Genomic DNA, 26,852 nt, shown 5'->3' on the forward strand with positions numbered 1-26,852 from the left:
TTATGTATTAGCTGTTGCTGCCATCCTAAGTTTTTAAATGATAAAACTTGACAAGTAGAAAGGTTTGGGGACTAAGTTTGAGCAAACTCAAATTTGTGTAATCTGTGATGAATTCTTTTCTAACTGTTAAAGCCATAGAAATACTGTAGATAAAGCAAACCCATAGCAAGGGGCACAGTTAGCTAGAAAAGAAGATGCAAATGAAGAAAAAAACCATTCTGAGAAGTCTGGTAACCTGTTGGCTTGTTTTAACCCTTCATAAACCAGCCAAAGTTCTCCGTCCTCATTCAGCATATGATAGTCCTGGGGAGATTGCCTTTCAAGAAAATTGTTTAAAAAAAAAAAAATACAAGAGAGATACGTGATGGTGATGAGATGACATGTTAAGGACATTACACACTAAATGAAAGTTACTATACAAGAGAAACAAGCAATGCTCGAAAACAACTCAGCAAATTACTTCTCTTGTTTATACGTATTTCTTCTTAATGACGAAATTCAGTTCTCCGTGCTAGCCCAACTGGTTACAGCATTTCATGCTGTTGCAATAAGTGTATTATGACAGACTATTGTGACAAGTACTGAACAAAAGGTAAAAAACCAGCATGGGGAATGGCACCCAGTTTGAGCAATGTAGCAATTAAAGGCTAAGAAGACATAAATCCAGAAAACTGGATTTTGCATTTCCCCATTGTTTCCTAATCCCTTAAAATATTGCATACAGCAATATTACTAATCAAATCAAATTCTAATCCCAGCTAGAAGTGTTCTCCAAGTATCTAGACTTATATGGCGGCAGCTTACTGAGTAGGATATACGCAGTGTGTCACAGGAGACCCCAACTGACCGTATATTAAAGAAAGAGAGCTGGTACCTGTTTGTTTCCTTCAGTCCAATATACGCCTGCGCTATTTCTCCTTTGTCTTTCATCTTTTGTACATCCTCCAAGAGGATTGTAGCATCTGTCATGGTATTCTGGAAAAAGAAGAATGATTGCCAGGATAAATTTAACAATGTAATTGTTGTTCGAATCCATGTTTTTGTCACTGTACCCACGTAAATGCTAATCCTTGAGCAGCCACATTAAAATGAGCGTGGGTACCTGAGCAGGAGGTTGTTCCCTAATTTCTATGTCCATTTGGTGCATCTTTTAAAACGAATGCATGTAACATGGTCAAATATCAGTCTGTCTAATAAGCAGGTACATGTATTTTTTCTTTTTTGTTGTTTTTTGTTCTCTTTTCATTTGTTCGTCATGTAAAAGGAACAAAATAAATTTCATGACATGATGAATTTGCATTATATTTCAAATTACCAGGAACAGCTGCTAATACTGAAACTGAAGAGGCATAATTTTTCAAGCTGAATTCTGTTAATATTTCTTAAACACAGCATTGCATGTAGTCTTTCAGATCTCATCAATAAACTTCATTCCCCACTTCATGTATTTTAAGTACTCGGGCAAAGGAGGAAATGATTTACAAGGGCTTGAGATTTTTTAAGTTAGATGTCATTGCACCACTTTGTTTCAGTTTCGAATGTCTGCTATGGCACTTTTGCTTTTTCTTCAGTAAAACTTGAAATACTTAAGAGATGTTTACAGTCACCTCGTCCAGTCTGATCTGAGTCACTGCTGTAGGTAATTACAGTGGAACCACAGGACTCTAGTGAACACAAGAGACAGAATTCTGACTTTTCTTTTTGACTTCCAAAACAATCAAATCCTATTATCCTGAGTAAAATTTTGCAAAGTATTTACAACAACAACTTTGTGGACATAAATTTTGGAACTTAGGTCTGTATGCCTAGTATGATTTGTGTTATCTATTATGAAAACCAATAAAATATATAAGCCCCTCAAAGAATTATTCCCAACGTCCTTATGAGATCTTTGTGATTTTTACACTATTATTTTATTACACAGTAAGACTGCTGTATCTCGCCTGCCAATCTATCAAGCTTTATCAGTCTGAAAATATCTATTCCTTTTGTGCTGACGGAAAGAAACGCTAGTTACTCTTATCGAGAATACCCTACCTGCCGTAGTTGTAATATTTGAATTAACAGCCTCCATTAAGAGTCCGTTCAGTTTTTCATACTCCTAAATACTAAGTGTTCAATCATCAAACATTCAGCAATTCCTATCTACTATTTACGGATCTCAACATGAGTCCTGAATGTTTGTTGCATGACGGGGATAACAAACACTATAAAGTAAGGTAGTTCTTCATACCAGACTTTTTTTTGGTGAAATTTATGGATTTTGTAAGTTAACAGAGATCTGATTCCTGAATCGCAGTGCTGCTCCAACTCCTCTAACGCACTGGGGAAGACACATTGCTTGAGCTGACTAGAACAATTTCTGAATCTTTCCTTTCATGTTCAGGTTACCATAAACCAACAGTTCAAAATTATTAAATCTGCTTGTTTTGAAGTAACTTGTCCCCTTGCATGGAGTGGGAAGATGGGGGTGCAGGGGACATAGGATAATGAGAAAGGTTCTCCAATAACAGCAAAGTAAAGTGCAAGAACAACTTCAAATACACGTAAGTTACTTATGAGAGGCAGAGAAATGACAGCTCAAGTATCATTGAGGGGTTTTTTAGCATTTAAGAGTTCTGGTTTATAACTGTAGAAGAAAATGTGTACCTTATCCTCCTGGCAATCAAATCGGTAGGCAAGAAAGAAGAAAAACAAATCATTAAAAATAAAATCTGTCTGTGCTGCAGCTGTCCAACCTAACAAGCAGAAGCTATCTGCAAACTGGCTGATAGCCATCCCACAGGTCACCTTCGTGTTTCCCTCATAACTGCTGTAAAAACAACGCTTGTATCCCACCATTGCTGAGAATAAGTTATTCAAGGGTTTACTACGCAACTATTTATTTACGATGTTCCAAATATTGCAGAAAAACAAGTTTTGTTTTCTTTATAATTAGTCATTTAAAACAAGACAGGTATGCCTTCACGCATCACAGACGTTCAATTTATTTAGGACAAATATAGACATAACTTTGCAGTAGCAAAGGAAAGATGACGTTATCTGTTCGTTCCTTGCTGTGGTTATGAAACACCAGATAGCTCAGTTCAATGGCAATGACTAGTTCCTGGATTTACGTGATACCTTTTCAGGTTGAGTGACTCTTATTTGCAAAGCTATTACGTCCCTAAGCATCTCAGCACAATTAGAGTTTTTCACAAGATATGCATTTCAGTGGTTGTAATCTGCTCCTCTCAACAAAACCACATAGCACCTATCAAGCAATAATAAGGAATTTACACGTCTTCACAGGTCATCTTTATGAAATGTTATTTATTTGCAATCATCTATGACCCCGCATAGATCTAGAAGAAATTGTTCCTTGTACCTCCTGCTGAAATATTAATTAAAAAGAATTCTTGAGAACTACTGTAAGTTTTCCAGTCAAACTACATACTCTCTAGAGAAATGATACTGCTCCAAATGAGAATTATTTCTGCATTGTTAAAGGAGTCTGGGAAGATCCTGGCCAGACCATCGGTATCTGCCAGCCTGGTGTGATCAGTGTGGTATCTTTACATGACTGCTGGTAGACAAACCCAAAATTGGTTTATGAATAGCATCTCCCAATTCGGACTGCTGCGGTTGGTGTGCTAACGATGGATCAATGGATTACAGTTGGACAAAAGTTTCAAACCTAGACTGTTTTACTCTGCCTTTTCAAGCACGCTGTTAAATTAAATGCAGCTCGTCAGCGATGCCGAGTGACTTTCCTGGCCCGTGCCTCCGCTGCCTCTGGCTTACCTTGGGTTGAATAGCCTCTTTCTGGCTGACGAGCTGGGACCTCAGGATGAGGACTTCCTCCTTGCGCACTTCAAGCTCTTCGCTTACTGATGTCAGCTGATCCAGGAGGACTCGGTACGCAGGGGCACCAGGAGCAGTCACCTCCGGAGATCGCGTTTCTGTGAGGGCCTTCTGCAGCTCATTCAGCTCATTCTTCAGCTTTTTATTCTCAGATTCGAGTTCTTGACGCTGCAAGAAATAGGGACAATTGCGTCACCCTGCAGCATTCCAACGTGCCTATAAACCACAGGTACAAAACTATGGATAGAAATGGTAAAAACGATGAGTAACTGCAACAAATCAATCAATCTCTCCCATATCCCTGGCCTCTTGACTACAGTGAATAGTGCCGGGGAGCGTTTCGCTAACAGAGCTAACCTTTTGTCTGAAGTGCAAAATCAGAATGTATATACATGCATCAGACAGATGCGATGGGAAAAAAATTACCAATCTTTTTTTGCTCTTATTCTCCCTTAACAAGTAAAAATAAAGTTCACGATGAATACCGGTCAGCAGGCTAAGAAGATTCTGCATCGTTCAGTGATATTAGGAAATGCTTCTAGTTTTAGTGGTCTAAGGTATGTATTTGTTTAAATAATGTGTTTGGAAAAGAGGTCTAATTTATCATTGTATTTTTGCTCAAATTAACTTGCAAGCTGTACTAAGTGTTTCAACAGAGAACTCCCCCTGTTTTAGGGGATCTGTTTGTTCTGCAGCCCCAGCCACACATTCTACACCTCGAAAGGGACAATGCTACAATAAAACGATTGCTGGGGAATTTTTGTCGTAGTTTCTCCAGCTAAAATTCTGAAACAGGAGGGCTGATGTAATTTTCTATGCCAGCACATATGATTGGTGGCAATATTCCCACTGGAAAATAACAGAAACTTCCTTTTTAGAATTACCTTGAGCGACTCATACTCCAACTCTGCACCTCTTATTGGAGGCCTTTCTTCCTCCTATGAAAGAATACAGACAACTGTGAAAAAGAAAAAATCCAATCCTTTCTATTCTTTAATTTAGTCGAGGCAGGAAAAGGAAAGGGAGCTGAAATAATTTTCTTATAAAACTGGAAAATTCTCATTCTGGTATTGCTGAGTGCTTTAGTTTGAGTATTGGCATTGTCTCCTTTCATTTACTTATGAATTGATGACACATAATCGCTTAATATAAATAAAATCACACACAAGTGACACTACTGTCACTGGTAACGAAACAGAGCAGGATGAATGCCAGAATGCTCAAGAAATTCACTGGTGGAATAGTAATAAGAAACAATTGCCAAAATTGGTTTCATATTTTCATAAATACTTAAGGAGACCAAATCAGAGGAGAATTTCAAATAAAATCTTCTAAACATGTCTAATCCCAGTGCTTTGGCTCTGCACCCTGGTTGAAACACTTCTTATTCTGCCTAAAATGAACAATTACTCATTCGCCCCATCATTTAAGTAGAATTTCTCTATTGCTATTCCTTGATAAAAACAGCCTTTTTTTTTCCTTTTTTGAGCAAAGTCCCAAGCACCTTTTGTTCCTGTTAACTTCCATCAGAAGATCTCAAGGACCTTGGAAAACTAATGTCCAGTCCCTGGTATTAAGCACCAGGCATAAAACTTGTCGTAAAATCAAGCAAGTACAAGAGGAAGACAAGGATTTAGTAAAAGGCAGTCAGCATTCACACAGCTACTATTTCCCAGGAAGCGATAATGTGGCATCAGCATTTGATCAGGAAGAAGGAGTCCACCTTAGCTTTAGCACGCAGAGCCTGTTCTTCCTTTCTGTCCAGTTCATCCTGCAGGGATTGCTTTTCTTGCTCCAGCTCTGTAACCCGTTTCTGCAGCTTGAGGAACAGAGACATATCCAATGGTGCCTTTTTCTCACTTGGCTCCTGCTTTAGAAAGAACAGAAGGACGTCAAGAAGTATTCCTCTTCCACATCACAAGGAAGCACTACTGTGAGTATAGATGGGAAACAGGCTGGGGGAAGAGAGGCACACAGAAGTGTTACTTGAGTCTGAGAGCTGACTACTGGCATCTAAAATACTTCATCAGCTGTCAAATGCTATTTTAAAAAAGGATCTACTGGTATAAAATGTATCTAAGCCTAAAGCCTAGCAAAAGAAAGCACTAGAGACTACCTAGCAGACAGCAGGTCTATAATTAAGCATACCTTTTATTCTTACAGGTTCAGAGGGGGAAAGGAGAAAAAAGAAGTCTATGGTTAGACTCATCTGGAAACAACTGTAAACACAGGCTTTTTTTTTTTCTTTTTTTTTTTTTAGTTTTAAATTATTTCTGCAGTAAGTTCTTCAGCTACAGAGAAATCTCTTTGCTGACTGTAGATTTACAGGTTAATTTAGTGAGATGTGACATAAATACGTACCAGAAGATATATTTTATGCCTTTTTCCTTTTATTATTCTAATTATACACCCTGTTCTGGGTCTAATCCACTAGCTTTCTCACTGTTTTCTGGGCAAGGACCAGCATTTCTCATCTGAAGGTGCATCAGAAATTGTCCATCAGCCATTTTGTACTTTATGTAGCAAGAAGATCAAAGCATTTACTATGAAGTGCACCATAAAATTTTGAAGCTTAGGAAAGGAGCTAGAAAATTAATATTAATGGCTGTAGCAGACAAGCAAGCACAGCCATTTCCACTTCATCTCCTTTTACTGTTGAGGGGAAGAGTCATAAACCACACCAACAGCTCAGGAAAAAGAAAACAGACTTCGAGTTTTCTGGCTTTACTGGTTTGTATTGAGATGGACCCTATTTTTTAATGTGGTTTTGTATCATTAATCTCTATTGTTAGTTTAGAGCCAAACTGGAGTTGGAAATCATACGGGGTTAAGCAAATACAGATTTAATCTTTCCAGTGCTGCATTTATTCCCACACTCTTGTGAGGGTTAATTTTTTTTTAATTTATATTCTAAAAACCAAAACTGGCCTAGAACAGCAGCTTAGCCAGTCTATTAGCCAAAGGAAAAGATGACATTTTGGCTTGTATGGGAAATCCAATCACATGGAGTTGCACTCCGTGATTTTCCAAATTATCCATGAAGGTAGGAGCATCCTTCTGAAACAATTACACAAGGTGAAAAACGTAAGTGGGAAGGCAAATTATGAAAGAGTCCACATAGAATCCGTGTCAGCATCAATGTTTCAGGCTATTTGCATCCATAGTAGAAAGTAATTTTCCGGGGAGGCTTTCAAAAACAGTAACGACAGCTTGTAAAAAGCAACTGTGGAGATACCTAAGCTAGACAGAGGGCAAAGGGAGTGAGCTGTGCGATGGCTCACAGTTCAGAAGATCTCTAGAAGGCACAGAAAAAGCTCTGCATCTGCAAGCTGCCAAGGACAGTCAGACCACCAGCCTGCGGGCTCTCTGCTGTGCTAGCAGTCGCACTCCTTTGGGAGGGGACAAGAGGGGGAGTTTTCTTGGAAAATACTAAGAATGGCTTGGAGTTGCACCACAAATTATTCATTAGCTGAATCAAGAGAGTCATCTTTCAGGAAATTTTAAATATCCTAATGTCAAGGTTTAGGCTGGGCTGGCCACTAAATGAACAACAGATGTTTTCTACTAACCCCGCTGCCTTCCCAGAAGGGATCAGAAGGGGAAGGGAGAGAGAATAAGGGACAGAGACTATGGGCTGAAAAAAAACCCTAAAACAGCTGTAATGAAATAATAACAATACAAAGAAAAGATAATAATAAAAAAATAATGAAATATATACAAATATATACAAAACCAGTATCAAGCTCCCAGGATGATGATCACATCACTGGCCAGCACTGGGACTGGACTCAGTGACAGACGGGAACTGGACCCAGGAACACACAGATCGGGATCAAAGGCAGAAGAACTGACAGGGTCCTCCTCGGGTGCTGGCCATTGAAATAAAAAAGGGCTGACCCCTTTGGTCCCTCAGCTTTTATCCTGACACGACGCAGATGGGATGGAATACCCCGTTGGTCAGTTTTGGGTCACCTGTCCTGTCCGCTCCTCCCTGCAGCTGTGACCCCTCTAGGCTTTTCTGCTTCCAACCCTCCAACTTGGTACATAACAAAGTTATCTGGCCTTGGTTGTTATAGCAATAAGTATAAGCAAGAGCCTCTCCGCATAGCATTCCTTGGTATTAATTACAAACATCAGGCCTTATCTCTGATAGAAACCAACACTGTCCGAAAAACATACCGTTAATTTCAGAGTGTGCAGCAGTTAGAAAAGACTTAACTGAAAAGTAACATTACTGAAAAGAAAATTGGTTTTGTTCTCTCCCAAATCAGGTCACCTAAGATTTGTATGACTGCATATGCAAAGGGATAGTACATTCTCGGGAGTTTTATTTGTCTCTCTGAAACAGAGGAAAAATGAATCAACAAGAAGCTCTCACCCTTAACAGGGAACTCATTCCATGTAGCTACTGAGAATGTGGCTGGCCACCCTGCCACTTTTAATCCTTGAGCATAGGGTATAGAGAATTCTCAGGAAGTCTCACTGGTTTTCTGAATTCCCACTTTGTGCTGAAAAAGTGACTGTGCTTACAAACAGTGGCAAGCAAATGTTCTGCAGATGCAAATCAACTGGTTGGCCAAGTATTTAGTCTGTGTTTAGTGTAATACAGAAGAATTCAAAGCATACTTCCACAAAGCCTTTTAAACAGGACCACAACTAACCAGAGAACGAACTGTTTTCAAAAAGGAAATGGAAATGAAGCATTAGATACCTCTATATAAGGATAGGGTGTTCACAAGCACACAGGAAAAAAGAGATAGTAATAAGTTCAACCACTGATCAATAAAAAGTTGTGGGTTTTTTTTTAACATTACCTCCATCCTCACTGGTAAGTCTTCTGCTTCTGTGATCTCAGAGCTAAAGGTATATTCAGATTCATTGCTACTGTGAGTCGAATCCGTTCTTTTGTGTCCAGGCTTGGGGATGTTCTGGAGTGCAAATGAAACAAATCAATAACTCTATATGGTTTTCCCTGTGATTGTCTCTTCACAACCTATAATTTAGCTTGTAATATTTGGTGTTATTTCACAGCTACCAAAATTCATAAGAAAAAGGTTTTTCATTCTGGTTCTCTCATACCACCTAAAGCCCATGAGATGTAGTTCACAATCAAACCTATGGAGACAGGTCAGATCCTACTCCATCAAGTATTGCTGCAGAAAGCAGAATCAAGCAACAAAGACGCATTTTGTGGGAAAGAAAAGCTCTGTTTACAGGAAGCACAGGCAGCATTTCTCTAACTTCCCAGACATTGTCTTGAGGAATATTTTTTTCTTCCTGCCACATAAAGTATTCCTAGAACTACTAGAAATTTAACACTGGATGAATGTAGTACGAACAACCCCAGCAGATGTGAATAACTTCAGGGCAAAATAAAGCGGATGGCACGTGCAATACCACTGGCAAAGTCACAGCAGAAATTTAGCCTTCTTCACAAACGTGAAAATAAAAATAAAATTTAAAATAAATCAACCACAAATTTTAAATGTATTTGTTTTGGCTGAGCTAATCTAATTTACCAGTATTTACAAGGACAAATTCTCTTTGCAGCTACAGGTCACCACCACACAATTGACAGCAGAGTCAGTCACTAACTTATACCACTAGATTCTGCCTAAACACCTTTGTGAACAGCTTTTGACTTCTCAGAAGTTTAGCCACTTACCACCATTAAGTTCATTTCATCCTTGAGATCATCATACCGCTCCTCTAATCGGCTGAACTCATTCAGCAGGTTCTGGTACCGTAACCGCTCATCATTCAGATCTAGCTCTAGCTGTTTTGTTTCCTCCACCAGCTTCTTCTCCATCGTCTCTGCCGTGGAGAACAAGAATCCAAAGTGAGAACTCCAAGTTCTACCTACCATGCAGCGCATCCATCCTGGAGGTACAGGCATGTGTCTGCACCAGGAACGCGGATGGTGAAACAACCTGCTGTTTGAAGGTGGTGTGCGGTGTTTGTGCTTCTGTAGGCAAACGTTAAGCCAAATATATGATGGACCAAAGCATTATTGTGGTAACCACAGAAGGGTTCACTCAGTCAATTAGTTACTCTGCTGATACCTTCCATTAGTAATTCCAGGAGGGCAGAGGAAGGGGCACCAGCCCAGTGCTGCGTTATGTGAAAAGCAAAATGTGAGATGCTTTACGCCTCGAGCTCACTGACCCTCCTCATCGCAGCTGCCTCCATCACAGCCTTCGCATCTAGAGTTACGCTCCTCTGGCTGCTGTGACTACACAGACCCCAGCCAGAAGAGCTGCAGTAGATTAACTGAATTAAATATCAGAGCCTTCTTTTAAAAAGTAAAACGCTTTGTAACAGTCACCCTCACCAAAAAGACCCCAAACCCTCAGCACTTCACGGAAACTCAAACAGTAAATAGTTCTGATGCATGCGAGTTCTTAAAACAAAGAAATGAAACCATTAAACTAAGAAGGAATGCAAACTAAGGCAAATCAGCCCAATCTATGCAGCGAAGTGTTGCTTCACAAGGTAACATGGAGTAGAAAACCTGAGTGAAGAGAACAGAGCCAACCTGTTATTTCCTTTGCCTGGTCGTGGATGCGGCGGTTCAGCTCCTCCTTTTCTGTTTTCAGTAATGTGTTCTGCTCTTTCAGCTCCGATACCAGCTACAGAGATAATAAAATATTGGTCTCAGAATGCAGTTCGTCTTTCATCAGTAGCTCTAGCAGCAACTACATCCTTGTTGTAAGAGTTCAAATATTTAAACTTTGCCTCAGAGAATGAAATCAATGAACTAGGTTATGACATCTTAATTTCCCAAATTACGTGATTTAAATATCTCCCACTGCAGATTCCCCTGGATGTTCTGTACTCCATTTCTCATCAGAGGCCAAAACTGCCTTGAACCACTCCACTGTATCATAATACTTTTCAGTGAAGTCCCAAAGATGTAATCTATTCTTTAAAATAGAAGTATTCCTAAAATAGGAAAAAATGTGGTAGTTCTGTTGTACATTCCATTGCATTGGGTAACAACATAATCAAACATCTTGCCTCTGCCCAAAAGTTGGGCCACTTTAACAGTGCCCAGGTTTGCCAGTTACTCATTTATCTCTGATTATGGTTACTACATATTCCTTTCCCGTAATCAATTAATATTTTTCCTTATGTTTATCTGATCTTGAAATGTATCCCTGCAGCATCACATAACGATGGCATGGCCCTTCCAATATTCAAAACCTGCACCGTCACCAGCAAGTAATCTTGACAGGAAACAACCTGTTTGATATGTCTGTGGTTAAAGCAAAGATAAGGGGTTAGTCGAAACCTGTTGAACTAGACTGTGCATGCATACATGTGTTTGGTAGGCTGTTTAAATTAGGTAGGATATAAGCGGGTACCTTGGAATACTGCGTATGGGACAGGTTTCTGATACCCACGTGATTACGCTCTCCAGGTAGGTAAAATGATTTCTTTTTATGAATGTGCTACCTCTGACTAATTGAGGAAGCTTAAGTATTTGGATTTGAAAATACTTTCAATATCAAAATCTGAATAGACTGAATACATATATTTACACACAATATATAGATTTAGTATATTCTTCTACCATAGGTGTAATTATTTAGGTATCAAGCCTATTTAGGATTGTACAGTTATAACACTGCTTAAAAATACTGTAAAAATATCAGCCACACAACTGAAGCGGTCAAGCCTGGGCAAAACCTGAGTGGACACCAGGCCCCTATAAATCTTCTCATGCATCTGAGACTGCATACTTGCCTGCTCGGTCTCATGTTTGTATTTGTCTGCCCACTCCTCAAGGGTCTTCTTCTCAGACTGAGTTTGGTGCAGCTCCTTCCGGAGCTTGGCAATCTCCTCCTGGAGGCTGAGGACACGGTTGGTTGCATTCTTAGCCTCCTCCTCGCTCATCCGAAGCCTTTCTACATCACTCCGCAGCTTCTCTGTCTCCGTACTGTACGTGACCTCCAGGTTGCTCAGCTTCTCCAGCAGAGATTTGTATTCTTTGTTCTTTGCAAAACACAACACAGACATAGCAGCTGTTGGAGAAGTTCTCATTTAAGGCAGCCTTCTAGTTCCCTACAGAATATACCCAGATATGGGAGCAAAGGAGCAGCTTCCCCATTTCCAAAAGTTTTAGTCTATTTTTGTAGAATTGCTTAATGAGGTGACAGACCAGTCCAGTCTCTAAGCCTGCACATTAACATCCCAAACTAAAATCACACACATCAAACATGACCACCTCACCTTCCCCTTAAACAGAGCAACCGACGTGCTTCAAATGAAATCCTGACATTAAGGGAGCAGATGTTTTCTCTCAGTGTTGCTGAGAGACACAAACGGATGTTTTACCGTTCCAGTTCTACTGTGGTCTCCCCGTCTCTTCTACAAATGTTCTTCAGCAGAAAAGAGAACCGATACCTTACAATGACAATTCAGCGCGTGTTTCCGTGAATAACCCCAGTGCTACCGAGAAAGGTAATACATGATTTCTAAGTATTTTCCCTGAGGGCAGGGAGCTTTTACCTGCTCGTCAATTTTTCGCTGCAGCTGCATGATCTTGTTCTCCAAGCCAATGTGAAGCTTCTTGTAGCGTTCTACAGACCGGGCCTCTATCTTCAGTTTCTTAAGCTCCCTCTTGGCCATCATGCGCCGGTAACAGCATTGCAAGTAAACAATTGCCTTCAAGGTCCTACGGTAGTGCACTCGAGCCAGCCAGCCTCTTACATGTTTCTGAATAATAATAGACTTGTGCTCCCGAAGCATCTACAGTTAAGAAAAAACACCACAAGGGGTATTAGAGTGGCAAACTACACCTGCTCAGTTAAACAGACCCCATAATGAGAGGGTAAAGGTGCTGTACCCGTAGAGACACCTCAGCCTGGAAAGAGAAACTTCTGGTGAAGACTAAGAAGGAATGAATACAGAATTAATTTAAACAAAAAAGAAGAGGAAAAGAAGACAGGAATAAGGGAGATGACAGGCAACAAAATGAAAGGGAACCAGAAGGAAAAACATGGAAAGAAAGAACTGCAGGCAGAGTGAAGAACCAGGCATTCCTTTGTGTTGATGTCAGATCCAAGCTAATTACAAAAATATATGGTACCTGTTGGCAGGATTACAAATACAATCCTCCTTCTTTTTTTTTTTTTTTTACTGCATCTTGAAACATCTCAGAATCATTGACATATGTCGCACAGGAGTCACCAATAAGAAGTTTAAAATTGCCACAGTTGATACGCAATGCAGCTGTATCACACTAGAACCCAGAGTAAATTGCAGCAGCTGTTAAAAACAGGAGCCATAGTCTAGTTGGCCAACCTACAAGTTCCAGCCAGTGTTCCGTTTGTTTATTGGTTTGGGGAGGTGTGGGGGCGTGTACGTGCACCTTTTTGGACATATCTTAGACTTGCCAGCACGGAAAAATCTCAGTTTATTATAATCAGAAATTTTATGTTGTAACAATTACAACTTATTTCAAGTTCAACCACAGCTTTGAGATGCGTAAAAAAAAAAAAATATTGTAGTAATTTTTTAAAAATAATTTTTAATGAAAACCGGTCAAGAACGCCAGCAACCTTCCCCAGTGTGTTAGCTGGAGACTTCCTGCAGGAAGAGGCTACTACTTGTTTTTGGATCCTTCACCCACTGATTCAACCACAGGTCCCCCAGGTCTGGAGAACCCGAATTCCAGCAGACCACAGCTATGCTCAGAGAGCCTGCCCAAACCCACAAGGCTTCCAGGACTCTGAGAACTTTAAGAGTTCACTTAATAAAGCTTCTGCAAATTAAACAGTTGATTCTAAAGAACAAAACTTTTTAAAATTTTATGTTACTTGGATTTGGTGGTTTAAAGATCACATGCTGTTCACATTCTCACACTGATTTGCCACGAAGCTGATAAGACAAACTAGTAGGGTAACAATAATTTTATTTTCTTACATACTTCCTAGCAAATGAACTGAAATGTTTTAGAAGCGTTCCATTCCCAGATCAATGAATTTTAAAAGTTAACTGGCAAAGAGGCAAGATTATAAGATACACAGGCTTTCTCCCTTAGCATTTATTTCTGAAATAAAAATGAGAAATACCAGTACTTGGTTAAATAGCACACCGAGGTAAGGAAACAGCGCTCTCAAAAGTACAGCAAGGTCAAAAGCCAAAGTCCTTCTGACTGCCTGTCGTGCAATTAGAATTCTTGCCTCCTGCCTCCTCCTGAAATGTTTCCTGGAATATCCTCCAGGTCACCCCTAGGTGCCTGAACAGCTCGGATACAACTAGCTTTCAACAACATGTTCACCTCAAGTTTGAAAGCAACAAGTGCTATAAAATACCTCCATCGCGCAGGGACGGTCCTCATCTGCCAGTGAATTCTCACCCCCATGCGATCCGGTGAGGAAACAGGTGACTCCAGCATAAGGTGAGAGTATCTGAAAAGTTACTTAATTCCCCAGGTATTTCCCAGGAAAGCTTATGTAAAAGCTGTGGAGGAACTAAACTCCTTGTCAAGCTGAGAAGTGCGTCGCAATGTCTCAGGCAGAAGCTCTCCCCAGGATGTGTGAAATAGATGATTCAACCATTTTAAATTCCTTGAATTAGTCATGTGACTGCAACACATGCCCTCTCTCCTCACAACAACAACAGGGACCTTTCACAATCCTAACGAACAACACGTGTACCATGTATTACTTACAGAGTCACGGCTCAGCCCAAGCGTGCTGTCATAGGGCAACCTTTCGGTTTCACTCATTCGCAATCATCATGAACTTCAGAAGAACCATGTTTACCTTCCCGTGGCAAGCAGAGCCTGTGCTTCTCTCTCTGGCCATCCCTGCATCTCAGCTTTAATAAAATTCCACCTTAGGAGGACACTGTCTGCACAGCACACCGCCAGTGCACTTGTCAGAACTTCATGTCTTACTGCGGTGAACAATTCACTGCTCAAGGGGATACTCCTTGACAGGCAAGTCCCACCACCCCTTACGGGGACCCCTCCAGAAATCTGCCATCTTTATTAAGAGGGAACATAACAGGTTTATAAAATGCTCTGCTACAGGTGTGTATCACTCACATGATGAACTTCCAGGCATACAGAATCATCCCCCATTTTCCTAAGGATGGCTTTTGGTCTGCGTATTGCTGTGACCCTTGTCTCACTATGTCACCTCTGTCAGATCACTGTTAAAAACATATCTTACACAATCTCCCAACAGAAAATATAGCTTGTAATAGTGAAAATGCAGAGAATTCCACAAAAAGGCAAGTAACTACCTTCGAGTCAAGCACGGGGATCTTACTACTTAAAAATTCTTATCAGGGATTACTCGTTTTTAACCTTTCTGGTTAGTATATGTTAGAACATTGTAATTTAGACACATTCAGATACAACTGTCTAGGCAACTTTAATATATATGAAATATATACAAAAACTTCAAATATAAAAGAGAAACGTGGAATATAAGCTGGTTTTTGGTTATATGCCTTCAATATTTACCTGCTTGGGAGAAAAACCAGAACTCTTTCAGCTAACTTTTCAGTGAAATATATAGGGACGCTGCCTGGTTGTGTAGGGATGGGGTCAGGAAGGCCAAGGCACAGCTGGAGCTGAACTTGGCAAGGGACACAAAGAATAATAAGAAGGGCTTCTACAGGTATGTCAGCCAGAAAAGGAAGGTCAAAGAAAGCATACTCCCCCTGATGGGCAAGACCAGCAAACTGGTAACAATGGACAAGGAGAAGGCTGAGGTTCTCAACAACGTTTTTGCCTCAGTCTTCACTAGCAATCTCTCTCTCTCCCCACACCTCTCAAGCAGATGGACCACAGGGCAGGAACTGGGGAAGAAAAGTTCCTCCCACTGTTAAGAGAAGATCAGGTTCGTGACCACCTGAGGAACCTGAATGTACAGAAGTCTACGGGACCTGACGAGATGCATCCCAGAGTCCTAAGGGAATTGGCTGCAGTAGTTACCAAGCCACTCTCCATGATATTTGAAAAGTCATGGCAGTCAGGTGAAGTCCCTGGTGGCTGGAAAAATGGAAACATCACACCCATTTTTAAAATGTGTAGAAAGGAGGACCCTGGCAATTACCGACCTGTCAGTCTCATCTCTGTGCCTGGGAAGATCATGGAACCGTTCCCTCTAGAAGGCATGCTAAGGCTCATGAAGTACAGGGAGATGATTTGAGACAACCAGCATGGCTTCACCAAGAGAAAGTCCTACCCAATCAACCTAGTGGCCTTCTATTACAGAGCGACTACATCAGCGCACAAGGGAAGAGCTGTGGATGTCGTCTATCTGGACTTCAGTAAGGCCTTTGACATGGTCCCCCACAACATCCTGCTCTCTAAATTGGAGAGATACAGATTTGATGGGTGGACTGTTCAGTGGATGAGGAATTAGATGGATGGTCGCATCCAGAGGCTAGTGGTCAACGGCTCAATGTCCAGATGGAGATCAGTGACGCGTGGTGTCCCTCAGGGGTCTGTACTGTGACCAGTACTGTTTAATATCTTCATCAATGACACAGACAGAGGGATTGAGTACACCCTCAGCAAGTTTGCAACCGACACCAACCTGAGTGGTGCAGATGACACACCTGAGGGATGGGATGCCATCCAGAAGGACTTGGACAGGCTTGAGAAGTGGGCCTGTGTGAACCTCATGAGATTCAACAAGGCCAAGTGCAGGGTCCTGTGCCTGGGCCAGGGCGACCCCCAGTATCAATACAGGCTGGGGGATGAAGGGATTGAGAGCACCCTGCCAGTTGGGGGAACTGGTGGATAAAAAGCTGGACATGAGCCTGCAATGTGCGCTCACAGCCCAGAAAACCAACCCCATCCTGGGCTGCATCCCCAGCAGCGTGGCCAGCAGGGCGAGGGAGGGGATCCTGCCCCTCTGCTCCGCTCTGGGGAGACCCCACCTGCAGTGCTGCCTCCAGCTCTGGGGCCACCAACATGAGAAGGACATGGACCTGTTGGAGCGGGGCCAGAGGAAGCCACAAAAATGACCAGAGGGATGGAACACCTCTCCTATGAGGACAGGCTGAGAGAGTTGGGGTTGTTCAAGCCTGCAGAAGAGAAGACTCCAGGGAGATTTTATTGCAACCTTCCAGTACTGAAAGGGGGCCTACAGGAAAGATGGGGAAAAACTTTTTAGCAGGGCCTGTTGCGATAGGACAAGGGGTAATGGTTTTAAACTAAAAGAGGGAAGGTTTAGACTACGTAGAAGGAAGACATTTTTCACACTGAGGGTGGTGAGACCCTGGCCCAGGTTGCCCAGAGAGGTGGTCGATGTCCCATCCCAGGAAACATTCAAGGTCAGGTTGGACGGGGCTCTGAGCAACATCATCTAGTTGAAGAGGTCCCTGCTCATGGCAGGGGCGCTGGACTAGATGATCTTTAAAGGTCCCTTCCCACCCAAACTATGCTGTGATTCTATGAAATACAGGCTGACTTTTGAGCCTAATTAAAGCAATTCATATAGACAAAAGTGCCATGAAACATGTGATTTTGTAGTCTAACCATTTGAATCATAATTCTGTTTCCAGCCCTGTAACTGCTGAAGAGCAAATTCTAATTTCTCAATTGAATTTTTTATTTTTTATCAAGCATATTGAGGAAAATATTATCAATATCACTAGGACGGGGTTATATCAATTTCTCTCCAAAACAAAACCAACATCAATACATTAAAAAAACCCACAAAAACTCCACCCCATGCCTAAGTTTTAATCTATTTTTGTGGGTATCTCTTTGTTAACATCAATGTCCTTCAGTATATTCCATCAGCCATTTCAGAATCACTGAAATTAGGGACGGAATAGGAATAGTAGTGCATCACACATGTATGTTGATATAAGCAATACTGACTTGGACTCATGGAGGCGCATTCACAGAAGGCCATGTTCAGTATTTATTTTATGTGCCGCAACATTCTATATAACAAATGAAAAGGTTTTCTCAAGAGAAATGCTGTAAATCCCTGTTAGATTCTCCACTGACTGCACTGAAGGTCTTGGTACATCCATATTAGATGACAATGTGAGTATCTCTAAAATATCTTAGCTCTTTCTAATTTCCAGGTGCTGTCCTTCAATCCAAGCTGTGATATTTGGTTTGTGCATTATGTGTAACAGCATGCACACAAACATTTCAGATTCCAAAGGGGACACCGCAGAGCAGCTTTGTCCTGAAAGCATGTGGAAATAAAGCTAGAGTGAAGAAGTAAAACCTTATGATTTCTTACCATTTGGTACTTGTTCCTGGCCATGTAACCTCTTAAGAGAGCCTGAAGAGCAATCGTAGCATCTCGCATGCATTGGTATCTTTTGCGGACCACGTACATGCGCTGGAACTTCTGAATAGTGATGGCAGCCCGGGTTCTCCGCAGGAACTTGGCATAACTAAGCAAAAAAAAAAAAATTACAAATAATACCTGTAATTATTTTTCAGTGCTTGAATACTATAGTTTTCACATCCTATAACTTTACCCTCTTGAGAAAGAGCTACATTTTCTGCTTCAGTTTCTTCCTAATGTTGTCAGTGATACAGAATACTTACTTGCTATTCTACCGTATGACAGCACAACAGAATGACAAATTAACAGAAAACTTGCAAGGTTTTATGAGGAAATGTTTTCACTTCGTCTGAGAACTGTGCTATAGAACAGACAAGATGAACTCAGCTTAATTTCTCGTCATCTTTTCTCCAGCTTTAAAGCTACTTACACTATGTCACCTTCCAGATCTCCCCTCCTAACCTCAACCTCTAGAAAATGTTTGCTCGTTCTTGGCCCTCTCAGCAAGACAATTTCAAAGCATCTTGACATAAACCTCTTTCCGAAAGCTGATTCTTACAGTCTTCATAACCACCATGTCTTTGAACAATACCACCTCTGCTCCTACCCTTTTCTCTGGCCCATCCATGGCCATCCCGCAGAAGTCAATCCAGACAAATGACTCTGATGTATCTCCCTTCACAGCTACACCCTGGATGAAGAACAGCTTCTCCAGCAGGACAGACAGACCCAGCTGGGAGAGCACATGGAAACTGGGCAATAAGCACTCAGCCAAGAGTCCTGCTTTACCTCACCTGCAGCGTATCTCCTAGTACGACTTGTACTCTGCTCCCATTCACGACATACTGTTCTAAGCGTCATACAGCCAGGGAGCTACTGTCCTCCCAGGAAGGTCAAAACCAGGCAGGACAGACACACTCGTTATATTAAATTTCCTTCATTTCCCTGGAAAATCGTTTCCTCTCAGCCAGTACAGGAAGGAGAGAACACCCGTCTCACATTTAAATGTCCTACTTAAAGGGATCTGAATTGAGGCTAGCGTGGGTTTTCCCACGAGCATTGCTTACCATCGTGCTTGGTACCCTCTGACATATCTCTGAATGGTGATGGCAGCCTTCCTCATACGCACGTACTTCTTTCGCATCAGCCAGCCTCGGATCGTCTTTTGGATGCGGATACAGGCAGCTCTCAACTTATCTGCCCTTATTTTTTCCAGATAGGCTACTTGACCAGCCCGGAAAAATATTTTTGTCTTACCAAACTGGTACTTATCCTTGTCCTATTTTCAGAGGTAAAAAGAGGATCAGTTACAGCATTAAATGTTAGTGGATAAAAAAAAAAAAACAACTTATGAAGGCTTAATGAAAGTACAGTTAGCAAAGAGGCAAAATTATCTGTGTAATATTTCAAGTAAACCTAGACTTAAATTAAGTAGTGGAGGAGAGTATTTTCTCTGTACCATTCTGTTAACAAATTAACACAAAAAAGGCCACAAGCACGGCCTAAAAGAGTAATGTGAGATTTCAGCTTAGACAAGAATGCCACGAAGGTTGTAAGAGACATGGAAGGCTACAGAAGGTGACAAAGGGGCCCAGAGGATGAAGGCAGTACAGGCAATCCACGTGTACGATTTCCTGCTTAAATGGTACATGACCCCTCTGAATGGTCCATCTTTGACCATATTCCACAGTACAAACAAAACAGCTGGGGCTTCAAACATGTACGCATCGTTTACTGCCATCAGGACTAAGCCAGAACAAAGCATCTCGCTGCTGCTCAAACACAGCTGAAATTTCAGAACTAAATCAGAAAGAGAATAATATTCTGTCTCTATAGGCTGTCGTACTCATTGGAGGGAAAAACTGAGAAGATACAAAGGCACATTGAAAAAAAATTAATTTTGTCGATTGTTTGATGTTAAGTTAAAAGAAACAGCAAAGAGCTACAGCTTAGGATACATTTAACACTATAAATTAACACTATAAATACAGACACTTGCGTATACACCAAAATATTTTCGTTACGTCCACCCAATGACACAGAATTTAAGAAGCCAAGCCCCAGCCTGCCTGCACGGTATTTAATTTTTTGTTTCCAGAAACACCCTAACATTGGCATTGCGCTCCAGCAAGGTAAACTTTCTTGCTTTTGTATCTTCAGTAAACTTTGTCTCTCTCTCTTCCTAACTGAGTGTGACTCAGTTAAGCACCTTCTGCTGAGAACCGGCTCTTTGGAGCCTGCCTGCCCTCCACTGTTCATCGGTCCTTAAGAAATCCCAAGAAACACATCAGTTCAGGTGCAACACCCGTGGTGTGGATGGCACAGGGCTGGAATGTAGGGCTGCAACTGGAGGCAGGAGGCAACGCAAGAGGCTGCTGAGCCACAGTGTGCTGAGCAGGGAAACGTCACGAGGATGGAAGGAGTGAAAAAGGTTGACTTCAGCACAGGAGCTGAGAGAAGGAGCGTGAAAGACACAATCACGCATAGAAACACCTCCACATTAGAAAACCTCCAGGTAAGTACGCCTTACTTAAGGTGTGGTTAATACATCTTGCTGTTAAGCAAGGTAAGGCTCACCCTCAACCCACCCACTCTTAAAATCACTGTCTTCCTTTCCTTTGATACACCGGGAAATTCTACAATTCCAGTGCTGATACTGGTGGTTTGGTACTTTGTCGAAGTGCTGAAATAGTGTGGCTGTGAGGGAGTATGGGACACTATCTTTACTCCTTCAGATTCCAAATGCTCTTAGCACTAAGTCTAGTACCAGAATGAGCTTCTCCAGGACATTTTTACATGTCTGCTTTCGGTCACTAAGGACATCTCTCTGCTTCATCAGAACACGGTAACGGCTGAAGAACTCTTGGTACGTCCACCTGCCCCAAAAACAGAGACAGTGTCAGTCCCAACAATTAATAATTCTCTTGAAAAGAAGAACTGCAGCTGAAAGCAATCTAAAAAAGCAGCACACACACCTGGAGGGGAAGCCAGCTGCGCTGATTCGGATGGTCTCCAGGACACCACAAGCTCTCAGCTGCTGCACTGCCCGCTTTTCATCGAATCTACGTAGGAATAAAAAGAGCCTGTGGGTGTGGGGATAGTTTTGCATTACATGGGACCTCTGGCCCTGCGCACACCCAGGACAGGAGTGGCACGGAGCGGGGAGCAAAGGTGGGATGTGATGGGTGGTTAACAAGCCCAGGTAGTCCTTCTGCAACTCAACGATAACAGAGGACAGCCTGACCGGGGAATTGCCCAAGCCTGTCAGCTGCTGCAAGCTGCTCGTCCTGCCCCGCTTCCTGCCGGCCTGCCCAATAGCCATGGGAGTCTTTGTGTGCAGACTTTTGAGTAAAGCTCTAAGCAAGTTCATAAATGAAAAAAAGATAAGGAATAAGACGCTGGAATCCGCAAAAGCAAATTCCAGCAAATGCCAAACGAACTCAAGGCGTGCAAACTGCCAGTCACGCTTCAAACAGCTAGCAGTGAAAATGCTCGTATTTTTTCTCATGTATCACCATAAACAAAACAAACCAAATCAACTCATCAGGAAGTATTTCTCCCTGTATTCATCCCAAACATCTCCTGCTGTAAGTACAGGCAGACGCGCACGATGAGTCCATAACACACTTCATTCCCGAGTGAGCAAGGTTTAGCACAACCTCGATCCTCCGAGGCCTTGGGCAATTCCCTCCCGTGCCCGGGCTGTAACGAACCACGCATGAACCAGCTTACGTGAACGGAAACTTGAAGTCGTTAGGCTTAATACAGCGCACGTAGTGTGGAGTTGTAGCATTCAGGGTTTCCATCAGCAGATGAAGAGAGTTTCGAAACTTTTTGAAAAAGAAAAAGGGAAAAATATCAGGGAATAGCCTCAATAAGCTCAGTCATGTTTGAGATAAGGGAAGATATCAGGAAGCGGGCCTAGGGGTATTTGCTTATTTGTAATAATTCTTTTGGTAATAAACACGACCTTTTTTTTTTATGGCAATAGATTTCAGTTTCAGACACCATCTTTGGGTGAATTATGTTACAGTGACAATTCTAAATGTTAGGCTTTACATGAGTAAAGCTCACATATCAGCATGTGATAAATTAAACAAACATGGTATAGACTGAGTTATTTTCATCTTTTGACTGTCTCATTTACCCTAATCTTTGTCTGATCCATTTCTTCATGACTAAACCTCATGGCATATTACTAAATAGCCATTTCATTTTAAATAAATTTTAAATCAACAGAGTGGTAAAAAAAAAAAGTCTCAATTTCTTAGGTGCACTGATACCAATGTCAGACCTACTGTAGAGAACTTTGAAAGCCCAATATCTGAGAGTTTTAGGAGCTTTACTTTTAAAGAAGTATCAGGACCACAAACACCTAACATACTGCAGTATATCCTTCTAACCACGGAATACCCTAACAGATAAAGAAAACTAAGAAAACACATCTTAGATGTTTTAAACTTATTGGTATGGATTTTCCTCTTTCTGTTGAAGTCATGATTCTAAGCCAACCTCTATTTCTACATTGAATACGATAAAAATCACTTTTGTATTATCTTTCTAAAAAATTTATAAATTAATATACGTGGTTGACTGATAGCAATAGTATGAGAGGTACCCCTAACGCTTCAACACATAGTTTTGGTCTGACAACAAAACTGGTAGGCCTCTATCAGCCTCAGGATACTGTTTGTTTGCAAAATCAGAAATAAAGTTCACATTAAAAAGATAAGTGGGCAGGGGTTCTCTTGCATGAATTGCAGAAGATTGGAATGTGCAGCCTGTACCATGAACACCTGCCAAGCAGATGGGCATTCTGTACAGCAGCATGAATAACCAATCCTATTCCCACCCATAGCCTGACATAGCTCGCTTGGGGAAGGTTAGAGAGAAATTATGAATATCCGCATGAAACATTCTCTGAATTCCCCGATTCTCACTTAGCAACGTGACTAACTCAGGACACCGCACAGACGCTGCGCTTTGTCTTTGTTAGGGGATCGACAACCATCCAAAGGCAGTGGACAAGTGGTGATTTTATCTGAACTCCGAGCACCCGAGAGATGTGGCTGGTTCATCTTCAAGAATTGGCAGGGGACCCTGATATAAAGAACTTATGGTCCCTGGCAGCTAATTTATATTCCAGGCTCTCCTACAGTAACATAACAAGAGTTATCCACACAGACCTCCTGAAAGCCCCAGGCAAAATAATGCCACTACTCACTAGCAAAGCCGTACAGGCTGGCAAGTAGATAAAAAACGAGTCCTAATCCGTCAGAAAAGTTCTCCTTGGCTCCTATGTATTGTCTGAGGGAAAATCTGTCATATATAAAGCACCGACTGGGGACACAACCATCTTCAGAAAACACCTGTTAAAACTACTGAGTGGAAAGTCACAAAGAAGTGGTGAGTTCTCCAGCCACAGTGATCTGCACACTTTTAATTGAACTCTGGCACATACATGTGGATATTTTACGTTTAGCCCGTTGATAACTGGAACCAAGTTTTCTGGGGACTGAACTCCCACTTTTGGTTTGAGTCAGATAACGTGGCACACGATCAAAATGAGCCAGTATAAGATTTTCAAAGCTTCTCAGCGTCCAGCATGTTAAATCTGTTTTGAAAAACATGAGGTTTGGTTTTGGCACCACGATAAGAACTGAGCTCCCTGAAACTGTGGCCCAAAATGTATTAGTAATTAGGGTATATATGCTCCAAACTGTAAGTTATAATCAGCTGCACCTGTCTCAGAATCACGAGGGATCCCAAGAAGCGCCAGCACACCCTGAGACCTATGAGACAGAGGGAGAGATTATTTAATAGAGCTGCATCTTCAGACTCACCTGATGTCCCACAGTTTTCTTATGCTCCTTGCTGGCTTGACCTGGCCTGGCCTTGGCTGGTTTTACAGCTGTTCGAGACAAAGGCACGCGCCCTGAAGGGGTTGCTGACGTGGGACTGAGGACCTTCTCCTCATCCTGGAATAACTCCGGTAGCAGCTTGAACTGAGAAAACAGCAGAAAAATGCAGAGGGTAAGAGTCCAGCAAGGGATTGCACCTGTTTGTGTTTAAGATCGGTAGAATCCAGGCTCAGTTTTTGTAAGTGTGGGCGATTTTTTAACTCCACATGGGAAAAATGCAAAAAAGCATTCAAGGTAGTAGTATAGTGAGTGGGCCATGATTTAATACTAAAAGTTTTGTGGGTTTGATCAGTGAGTCTCCTTCCAAAGACAAAATTCTGATTTGAGTGTTTTTTTCCTAGAGCCAGCAATAGCTTCCATATGAAACTGTTAGATACTGGCAGCAGTTTCATAAGTACCAATTGAAATCATATACGGCTGCTTTGACCTGAGAAGGAAACAACAGGGTCCTCTCATGTTCCAGTGGTGCATCAGACTCCTCTGTGGTTGAGAAATATATAGGACACATAATAACCCAGCAGGCCACAAAGAATATTCCTTCTTTATCGCTCTAAATTGAAATAATCAACTTAAAAGGAGGAACCATCAACTAAAAAAAGCCATTAGCCAAATTTATCTGACTGAAGATCTACTCTCAGGCCAGTGGGAGCAGGGGAAAAACCTGAAACGTCTTTCCAAATATCACTCAGGGCTTCCGCTTCCCTTTCGCTAATGGCTACACAATACATCCATATATAGTAGCTGCTCTGAAGTAACTTATAACTAAAAATAACACCATCAAGTCTTTCTACTGACAACTATAGCACTTCAGAAGCGTTATAAGAGTAAGAAAATCTGAACTTCTCTACCTGTCAATGAATAATCTTTTATCTAGCATCTGTGCATTTTCTCCCAAGAGATAGGAGCACTCAATTTGCAGTGCTAGAAAGTGCTTGGGCTAAGTACAACCTAAAAAAATAAAAAAATTGGTTTTGCCTTATAAAACTTGGTGAGCATGCACGATACCCAATGAAACATGCTGCGCAACAAAATGGTACGTGTGCTCTGTGGTTGTGCCAGATGGGCTAGCAGAAGGCATCAAACGTTCCTCGGTAGCATCCAGCACAGCACTCCAGCATAATATAATGACTACGAATGCTACGAAGGTATCCTGAATTCCTGGACTAAAAAAGGAGTACCACAGCTTAGCTTTATCTCACCTGAGTCTGCCAGATTAGGAGCACAATCACCTTAGATTACCTCTGTAGCTGGTGGAAGAATGACATTTCCAGAGGGTGAATTAGCCCGTCTCCTTCCACTGACTCAACAAAGAGTTCAGGATGAGTGGGCCACCGCCACCTCATTCAGCTGCCCGCGGTCAGATGGAGTGAGTCGGTATGCACAGGCACCCGAGCTACAGAGCCAAGTCTTTTCATCCCGTACAGAAACTTATTTGAAGGCAATGTGCTTTGTCTGAAACTCCTGATGCTCTCACACACTGGTGGGGGGTGGGGTGGGGGGAGGCTGGGAAGGGGGTCCCCAGTGTCTGGATTGCAGATGGATGAGCTCCGATAAGCTATCGGTACGTAAGTCTCATTCCCTTTTTCCAACCCGGGAAAATCTGCCTGTAAAAATGAGCAAGTGCATTTCAAAGGTGCCATTTTCATGGACGCTGCCGCAGTTACTGCACGCAGAAGGAAGGAGCAGTGCATGGCCACCTGCAGCAGAGGTCAGCAACAGGAGAGCACTGCTGAGATGATCCACACTGTGGGGACGTTCATGTTTTCGTTTGGGTTTGGGTTTTAGTATCTTATCAGTTTTCTTGATTTTGCAGAACACTAGAAGTGTTCAAAGAGAGGGAAAACACTGATCAAAGGGCAGATAATTCACGTAGTAGAAAACAAGCATGCAAGCATTTTTTTCCCTGTAATTTTTTCAGACGACTTAACAGACATGCTGCTAACAATCCTACAGATCATTTCTTTCAATACGGAGCCACAACAGAAGATTTTTAACAACATGCCAGTAGCAAGCATAAAAGCTGAGGACTGTTGTCCTCATGACACATGCATGGAAACTGAACTAGTTCAAAGAGGTCCCGTGGGTGGATTTACAGAGAAGGCCAAAATAAATAGCTAAACACTACCGCGCCTGCCATGAGCGGTGTGTGTCATGCACTTTGGAGAGCAAAGCAGCAGTCGAGCTGTTTGTGAGAGTGGGCACGGGCAGGATGACAGATGATGCATTCAATTTAGAGTTACCTTCTGTTGAATGTGCGCAGAAAACCGACAACAACAAAAAAAATAAAAATCAGAAATGCAATCCCACTACAATTACTAATAAAGAGGGCCTGCTGAAAAATAAAATTGAAATAGTTCTCTTTTGAAAATCTATTTTCTTCACAGTTGGAGCTGTTTGGGTTTTTTTTTTTTTAAAAACACTGGTTTTGGTAAAATTTACCATTGGGGAAAATCACGTTGCCTCTTAGTGTTTAAGACTGAATCGACTCAACGTACTGAGCCTGCCCCAAGCTGTTGTTGTGCTCTCGGGGCAGCTGTGTCCCCATCGTCCCGTACTCACTGGACTACGTCCCTCGGAGCACCCCTGCACCCGGGCCCTGCGCAGCGCGCGGCCACGCTCTGTCCCTGCCACCCCCCCGGGATGCCACCTGCCTCCCACACACACAGCCCCTGACTTCACCCAAACCACTCCAACGCTCCTCTTAGCAGCAAGTCTGCTGTGGCTTTTCATTATGCTACACGTTTTAATCATTTAGCTTCATATATCTGCTCAGAATAGAAACAGAAGAGAAAAATGTTGGTTTTCC

The 26,852-nt window shown here is 41.9% G+C and overlaps 1 protein-coding gene across 8 annotated transcripts in view; it reads right to left on the minus strand.

The window, feature by feature from the left end:
* The window catches only part of MYO5A (myosin VA), a 105,181-nt gene that overhangs the window by 16,680 nt on the left and 61,649 nt on the right, over positions 1 to 26,852 (minus strand). For 2 of the 8 annotated variants that reach the window (XM_074599608.1, XM_074599610.1), the window contains exons 15-30: positions 23,969 to 24,130; positions 21,858 to 21,955; positions 21,101 to 21,187; positions 20,893 to 21,001; positions 19,193 to 19,404; positions 18,075 to 18,231; positions 12,355 to 12,594; positions 11,590 to 11,838; positions 10,379 to 10,472; positions 9,509 to 9,657; positions 8,658 to 8,771; positions 5,567 to 5,710; positions 4,728 to 4,781; positions 3,784 to 4,011; positions 875 to 975; positions 236 to 316 (exon numbers count right to left, since the gene is read on the minus strand). In XM_074599608.1, coding sequence (XP_074455709.1) covers positions 236 to 316; positions 875 to 975; positions 3,784 to 4,011; positions 4,728 to 4,781; positions 5,567 to 5,710; positions 8,658 to 8,771; positions 9,509 to 9,657; positions 10,379 to 10,472; positions 11,590 to 11,838; positions 12,355 to 12,594; positions 18,075 to 18,231; positions 19,193 to 19,404; positions 20,893 to 21,001; positions 21,101 to 21,187; positions 21,858 to 21,955; positions 23,969 to 24,130 — 2,279 coding nt within the window. Of the gene's footprint in view, positions 1 to 235; positions 317 to 874; positions 976 to 3,783; positions 4,012 to 4,727; positions 4,782 to 5,566; positions 5,714 to 8,657; positions 8,772 to 9,508; positions 9,658 to 10,378; positions 10,473 to 11,589; positions 11,839 to 12,354; positions 12,595 to 18,074; positions 18,232 to 19,192; positions 19,405 to 20,892; positions 21,002 to 21,100; positions 21,188 to 21,857; positions 21,956 to 23,968; positions 24,131 to 26,852 lie in introns of all 8 variants that reach the window. The other 6 variants (XM_074599606.1, XM_074599609.1, XM_074599612.1 and 3 more) reach the window with 3 other exon arrangements.

Source organism: Larus michahellis, chromosome 9 (assembly GCF_964199755.1).
Source record: "Larus michahellis chromosome 9, bLarMic1.1, whole genome shotgun sequence".
Classification (NCBI taxonomy): Eukaryota; Metazoa; Chordata; class Aves; order Charadriiformes; family Laridae; genus Larus; species Larus michahellis.